This window comes from Dipodomys ordii, unplaced genomic scaffold (assembly GCF_000151885.1).
Source record: "Dipodomys ordii isolate 6190 unplaced genomic scaffold, Dord_2.0 Scaffold67, whole genome shotgun sequence".
In the NCBI taxonomy this organism is placed as follows: domain Eukaryota; kingdom Metazoa; phylum Chordata; class Mammalia; order Rodentia; family Heteromyidae; genus Dipodomys; species Dipodomys ordii.
The window spans coordinates 10,979,159-10,987,036 of record NW_012267283.1 but is presented as its reverse complement, the minus strand read 5'-3'; the positions used below and the strand labels follow the sequence as shown (position 1 = coordinate 10,987,036).

The 7,878-nt window shown below is 48.4% G+C and overlaps 1 protein-coding gene across 1 annotated transcript in view; it reads right to left on the bottom strand.

Moving 5' to 3' along the window:
• Window positions 1–5,113: 5,113 nt before the first annotated feature.
• The window catches only part of Trim14 (tripartite motif containing 14), a 33,667-nt gene continuing 30,902 nt past the window's right edge, over window positions 5,114–7,878 (bottom strand). The window contains exon 6 of the mRNA XM_013023246.1: window positions 5,114–5,649. Within this exon, the coding sequence (XP_012878700.1) occupies window positions 5,114–5,649 (536 nt within the window). The remainder of the gene's footprint in view (window positions 5,650–7,878) is intronic.

Below are 7,878 nucleotides of genomic sequence, written 5' to 3'. Positions count from 1 at the left end.
CCAGGAGGCTAAGATCTGAGAGTCATGCATGGTTCAAAGCCAGCCTGGGCAGGAAAGTGAGTAGGACTCTTATTTCCAAGTAAGCACTCCAAAAAAGTCAGATGTGGAGCTGTGGCTCGTGATAGAGCACTAGTCTTGGGCAATAAAAGCTCAGGGACAGTGCCTAGGTCCTGAGTTTAAGTCCTAGGACTGGTACCAAATTAAAAAAGAAAAAGGTATATAAATTACAAATCTAGCCAGGGGCTGTTGGCTCATGTCTGTAATCCTAGCTACTTGGGAAGATGAGAGGCTCAAGTTTCAAAGCCAGCCCAAGCAGAAAAATCTGTGAGACTCTTCTGTCCAACTTACTACCAAAAAATTGGAACTGGAGATGTGACTCAAGTGGTAGAGCACCAACCTTAAGCAGAAAAGCCAAATGAGAACATGCTGCCCTATATTCAAGCCCCAGTACTGTTATGCACACACATATAAAATTACAAACCCAGCTAATATACAAGATTTTATTTTTGCCAGTCCTGGGGTTTGAACTCAGGGCCTGGGTACTGTCCCTCAGCTTCTTTTGCCCAAGGCTAATGTTCTACCACATAAGCCACAGCTCCACTTCCAGCATTTTGGCAGTTAACTGGAGATAAGTCTCATGGGCTTTCCTTATCCTGAGATTAATTAATCACAGAAACTCGGAGGCTACGATCTGAGGATCACAGTTCAAAGCCAGCCTAGGCAGGAAAATCTATGAGACTCTTATCTCCAATTAACTAGCAGAAAACCGGACGTGGCACTGTGGCTCAAGTGGTAGAGTGCTAGCCTTGAGTTTAAGACCTCAGGAACAGTGCCCAGGCCCAGAGTTCAAGCCCCACAACCGACAGAAAAAAAAAACAACGGAACAAATACCATGTACCTTTTAGCATCAATGTCATATTTTCCTTTATGCTCTTGCCCAATGCTGAAATTATTTTCATGTATCTTTTCAGATTCCTAATCTTTTTTTTTTGCCGGTTGTGGGGCCTGAACTCTGGGCCTGGGCACTGTCCCTCAGCTCAGCTCAAGGCTAGTGCTCTACCACTTGAGCCACAGTGCCACTTCCAGCTTTTTCTGCTTATGTGATGCTGAGGAACCAAACCCAGGGCCTCATGCATGCAAGGCAAGCGCTCTACCACTGAGCCACCTTCCCAGCCCGATTCCTAATCTTTGTTCATATGTGAGTGCATTTACTACATGACTCCTCTTATTTCAGTGGCTATTTGTGTCTCTAATATAATTAGCCTTGTTAGTGTAGGGCCTCCCTCTCCTGTAGATCCCAAAACAACTTCTGGAGAGGTATGTGTAGATGTGTGAGTGTGTATGTGGGGGGGGGGGGGGGGGGGGGAGAGGCAGGATCCTTGGTTGTTTGCAGAGAAAAACCTGTGAATTGGTATGCTAAGAACTGAGGTGTGAGACTTCAGTTCATGACTGGCGTTCCTCACTTTTCTCTCTATAAGCAGCTGCTCAGTAAGCAACCCATTCTTGATTTTCTACAGCTGTAGAGTGACAGTTAAGCAAATGCTTAATCAAAAGAGAATTGGCTAGTATTAAGGGGTGCTGCGCCAGGCCTGGGTCTGGAAAGAAGAGCCTAGGTGCTAGCCAAGGATGTACAGTTGATTTCCTGCAGGGAGCTGGGGGCCGTGAGGGTGGGGTGGGCAGTCATCTCTTAAGTTCTGGCAGACAGGCCCAGGCTGCTCTGTGAACTCCAAGCTGCATTCCCCTAAGGAGCGGAATCAGTGGTGCTAAGCACTGGAGGGGCCCTGAGGTCACAGGCCTGGAGGAGATGGAGGGCCACTGTCTACACTTCTCATCAGGGCATAGGGCAAAATACGATGATGGCGACAGTGTGGTGTGTGGTATGGGTGAATCACTGGGCTGCCCGCAGCCAGTAACAGCTGGGTTAGAAGATTCCTCCTGCTTCCCTAAGTTACCCCAAGGGCTGAAGGATTGACACTTGGGCACTCCTCTCACCAGGTCAAGTTGGGAAGCGAGGTCTAGAAGACATGGCTGAGTGCCTGCCAGATGGGAGACACAGTGCCCGACCCATGGCAAGGCAGCAGACTGGCCTATGATGCCCCACGTGTGGGTTGCTGAGATGTTCAAAAGGGTCACGGGAGAAGGATGGGAAAGGATGGAAGAAGGATAATGGCCAGATACCACTTCCTAGAAGAGGCATGTAAGTTACCAGAGAACCAGGGAGGGACTATGCACAACTTGGGAAGCGTCAAGTGTCTGAGGACTAGGAAGTGATTGTTTGGCAGGAGAGCACGTGGGGAAGAAGTTCTGCTGTGTGAGGCTGATCTATGGGCAAACAGGACCAGGAGCATCCACTCTCCTGCTGTCTCCCTATCAGATGCAGCTTATTGTGCTGAGCAGGCTGCCTTCACAACTCCACTCAGGATGCCTGTGTCCTCTGCTCAGCTGTGCCTGACAGAGTGCATCTGCAGGCAGAAGAGCCAATGCCATGGGGGGGGAAACTCAAGGACTACCACTACAGTCAGCTTCAGTGGTGCTAAAGGAGAGCCAGGCCAAGTGCTGGTGACTCACGCCTGTAATCTTAGCTACTCAGGAGGCTGAGATCTGAAATCGTGGTTTGAAGCCAGCATGGGCAGTAAAGTTCATGAGACTCCACTTAACCACCAAAAAGCCAGAAGTGGAGCTGTGGCTCAAGTTGTAAAGTGCTAGCCTTGAACACAAAAGCTCAGGGTCAGTGTCCTGAGTCCAATCTCCAAGGACTGGCACAAAAATAAAGGGTAGCCAGAAAGATGCTAAAAGCTACATAATTCTTTTCTGAGTAGGAACAGTCAGGAGTCAGGGTTTGCTTCCTTGGAAGAAAAGGCATAGTGGGCTTTCTTCAGGGACCAGCCTTCTGCCACAAGAAAACTGGTGAAGAATATGGAAGTTGTCCAGTTCTTGGGTACTATGTATTTTATTCAAGTCACATAAACTGTGAATCAAGAACAGTTACAAGGATAGTGCTCATTAAGACAATACACTAGGAAATTACTGTTATTTGAAAAGCCTGCTGGGGCTGGGAGACAGCTCAGTGGTAGAAGTGCTTGTCCAGTGTGGTTTGAGGCCTAGCATCACAGAGGGAAAAACTGCAAGTGATTTGCTGTATCAATGAGGAAACTTTGACCAGCACAACACTTGTAAAGGCACAATGACATCACAATGACATGACTTGGATGCCAAGGAAACTTCTTTTCTGCTTTGGGAATACGGAGTGCCCCCTGCTGGCACACAGCTGCAGGCTGTGTCAGGGTGCAAGGGGAACTCTGTTGGAGGACCTCATATGTCCTGTAAAGGCTGTGTAGCCTTTGGTTCATTTGAGCATCAGCCCTGGTAAATTGGAGCTTTTACCCCTGTCTTGCAGATGAGGTTGCGGAAGTAGAGAGCAAGCCCAATTATAGACTGCAACTAGTTTTCTGGCTAGCACAGACACTGACTTAGAGCCAATTTAATTGTTCTTCAGTCCAGTTATCATCTATCTTCCCTGCATAAATCCCAGATTCTCACACTACATCTCCCTTGGGGTATGAGGCCTCATCTCAGAACTCAGAGGGGAAATCAACAGGTAGAACCAGGCTGCACAGAGTAACCAGGCGAAAGCAAAGCATCAGAGGCTGTGACTCAGTGAGGGGGACAGGAGCATGTGGCTATCAGAATTAACAGCAGGGCCCGGAGACAGGAGCAGGTTAACTGTGTGGCCTTGGGCAAGTGGCTTGTTCCGTCTTCATTCTGCCATGAGTAGAATGGGAGTGATTCCTACCTGCTAGGGATACCGATCGAGTGAATGTAATTGTAGGGTTACACAGGGCATCACCTGACAGTAGTCAGAGCTATCAGACTTGGCCTCTGCAGTTGTGGGTCTGAGGGAAAGGCCTTGGGTTTCTGGAGGTGAGTGGATGTAGAATCAAGTGCTTATTCCCCTCTGTCAGGAATATCCTCTGCCTTTCAGAATTCAGCTTTGGGCCATTCCCAGTAGTTTTTCCTTCTCAGGATGCCTAGAGCCTGGTGGATGCTTAGATGTCTACTCAAGTAGAGTTTGTGTGGTTAGAACTAAGGCACTTTAGTCCCTTCTGCTTTGTATTCTACTTAGGCTGTGTAGCCAAATATACACCTGTCTAAGGAGCTGACAGGTCAGAATGCTTAATCCTCCCCAACAGGTACAGACCCTGGGAAGAAGCTTTTTCTCCCTAAGAGTGGAACTCTTAGCTTCTTTTCCCATCACTTTATTCAAGAAAACATCTTTCTGGGTTGCCTCAGCCTGGTTTCAGGGATTGGAGCTATCCAACCCCTCTGACAGCCATTCTTTTTTTTTTTTTTTGTCTCAAGGAGCTTGGGTAAAACTTAGCAACATCACTGCTGATTCCTTCCCAACGCCTCAAAACCAGTCATCTCCCAGGTTACAAACTGGGCCCCAAAGGCAGGGCAAAGATCGGGTCAGATTCTTGGCCGTTGTAGGGGTGGAGGATAAGGCACCGATGTGGGCTTCAGGCCTAGTCCAGCCCTGAATCAATATGGGTAATTTAAGGCAGCTCTTAGAACTTCAGTTTTCCAAACATGCCATGAGGTCAAGTAGGGTAAATCTCTGAGGTCTTAGGAAACATCAGATTCCTGTGGCCTGGGAAGCTGTCCCGCAGCCGGAAATCCAGGGAGCACCTGAGACAGGCAAAGAGTGGGCAGGGTTTTCCTGACGAGAAAAAAAATGGAAAAAAAGTAGAAAAAAATGCACAAAAGTGCAGAGGGGAAATTGGGGCAGTGTCATTGGAGGGCCTCTGAAAAGGCACGGGGCTGGAGCGCAGACTAGACGGGTCTTGAATGCTAAAGGAGAGTGAGTTTTTCGTTGGCTCTGGGGGAGGAGCCTCACCAGGGTCCTGCGTAGTCTGGGGCAGGTCACCCTGATTTCCGGATAGAAGGTGAAGATGGGGGGGACGTCCAGATCAGGAAGGCGGTAGATAAAGGGGACCTCAAGGAAGAGAAGAGCCACTGGCAGGCGACTCCGTCACTAGTACCTGCTGGGGATGGGTTTAGGACACGTTTACCGCCCCCCCCCGTGCCGCAGGGACCCCCCCCCCGCGGGCGTCGTCTAGGGGAGCCGGGGGACGCGGAGGGCCCCCTCCCAGAGCCGCAGGGCCGGGTGGATCGGCTCCTGGAAGGCGGCGTGGAAGGTGTGCAGGTGGCTCATGCCGCCCGTCACGTCGTAGAAGGCCAGGATGCCGGCCTCGTAGTCCAGGAAGACGCCGATCCGGTCGGGGTCGTCGCGGGGCCGCAGGCGGCTGCGCTGGCCATCGTGGAAGGCCCAGTACTCCAGGTCGTAGCGCTTGAGGCACCACGACTGGCGGTTGCAGCCCAGGCGGGCGGCGGCCGAGGCCCCGCGGCGCCGCAGGGACGGGTAGGCCGCGCCCACCCACCAGCCCAGGCCGGCCTCCTGCACGTCCACCTCCCAGTAGTGGCGGCCGGCGGCGAAGCAGTCGCGACTCAGCACCTGCCAGAGTTCATCGAAGCGCGTGGCGGGCGCCGGCCCCAGGCGGCCCAGGAGGCCGCTGCGCACCACCAGCCCGTCGGCCGAGAGGCGCAGGCGTGCGTGCATCGTGTCCGGGTCCAGCGTGGGCGTGCGCGCGTCTGCGGGGGCGGGGAGAAGGGACCTCTGGTGGGCGTGTCCTGTTGCAGACACGCCCATGAGACACGCCCACGGCGCCCCCCCTCCCCCAGGGTGCGCCTTACAGTGGGAAAGCCAGCGGGAATGAGGGCTGCCTGGACAGGCTGCTAACGCAGACCCCTTGGAGTGAGATGCCTGTGGGCCCGGGGAAAGGGGGACTGGGCTGTGCACTCTTCAGGCCTTTTTTATTTTCTTCCACGGAATTTACTGCCCATTTCTTAATAATTCAATAGGAATAATCCCATTGAGGTTTGGGAGAGGTGGGGAAGAATGATGGAAGGGGTGACATTGATCAAAATGCATTGTTCTCATAAACTGACATGTTGAATCGAAACCTTGGTGCAACTGCTTAAACGTAAAAAAAAAAAAACAAAAATTTAAAGTAAAATTAAAAAAAAAAAGATTTGCAGGGCTCTGGTGGCTCATGCCTGTAATCCTAGCTCCTCAGGAGCCTGAGATCTGAGTATTGTGGCTCTAAAGCAGCTTGGGCAAGACACCCAGGAGACTCTTATCTCCAATTAACCACCACAAAACTGAAAGGGGCACTGCAAGTCAAGTAGTAGAGCGCTAGCCTTGTACACAAACGCTCAAGGACAGCACGTAGGCCCTGTTTCTATGAATCTCACAGCTTCGGATGCCAGATACAGATAGAATCCTACAGTATTTGTATTTTTTTGTCTATTTTATTTCATTTGGCACAAATTTCCTCAAATGTACACACATGAAAAGATTTCCTTCCTTTTTAAGGCTGAAAGATAGATATTCCATTATATGTACTTACCACCTTTGGTTTAGCCACAATAATCATCAGCCATTAATGCTTTACCCTATTAAACGAATACTTTGTAATTCTTGCTCTACTACTTGAAATAAATTGATTGGTATATGTGATCTTTAAAAAGCTCTAAATAGGCTGGGTCCTGGTGGCTCATGCCTTTAATCCTAGCTACTCAGGAGGCTGAGATCAGAGGATCACAGTTGGAAACCAGTCCAAGAAGGAAAGTCCATAGAATTTTTATCTCCAATGATTTAGAGTTGTGACTCAATTAATGGAGCACTAGCAAAAGCTCAGGGACAGCACCCAGGCCCTGAGTTCAAGCCCCAGGACAGGAAAAATAAAAAGCTCTAAATATAACATAAAGGAAGATAAATATTTAAATAATTTTACATGACATGCACAAGAATGCTATAGCAAGTATGTTCACAAAAGGAAAATGGAAGCAATCCCAGTGCCATCAGTAATAGGAATAAAGTTGCTATGAATACACAAGGGAATACTTTAGGGCAATGAAAAGGACCAGATCTCTGTAATAATATGGATACATCTTATCCATATTAAGAAACAAAAGAATGACCCCATTACATAAAGTTAAAAGCTGACAAAACTAACCTCTAGAGTTAGAAGTGAGGAGAGTGGATGCTTTTTGGGGAGAGCAAATCAGAGGACATGAATGAGACTTTTGGAAATTTCCATGTTTTGATCTGAAGAAAGCTAATATATATATATATATATATATAAGCTTATATATATGTATATATATGTACACATATACTGGAGGCAGCACACTTTGAATATTTTCTTTATATCTTGGGGCAGTACTAGGTATGAGCTTGACTTGCTAGACAGGCACTTTACCACTTGAACCACACCTTCAGCTCTATTTTGCTGTAGTTCTTTTTCAGATAGGATCTCTTATTTATTGCCCAGGCAAACTTAGATTATGTATGATCCTCCTATGTCTCCTGCCTAGCTGAGAACTGGTATGAACCACCACACTCAGTTTGTTTTTTTTTTAAATTGAGATAGAGATCTTGAACTTTTTTCCTGGAGTTTGCCTTGAATTGAAATCTTTCTATCACTGCCTCCCAAGTAGCTGAGATTATAGGCATATTCTACCATGTCCATCCCTGTGCACTCTTCTTTGAATGTACTTTATTTTCAAAGTTTTCTTTAAAATACCTCCTCAGCTGGGAACCTAGAATTCTAGTAACACAGGAGGCTGAGATATGAGAACCACAGTTTGAAGCCAACCAGGTCAGGAAAGTCGGTGAGACTCTCATCTCCAATAAACTATTCGGAAAAACCAGAAGTGGTTTGAGCAAAATAAAATCAGGGTCAGTACCCAGGCCCAGTGTTCAAGCCTCAGGCTTGGAAAAAAAGAAAAAGAGCCATGCACCAGTGGCTCCTGTCT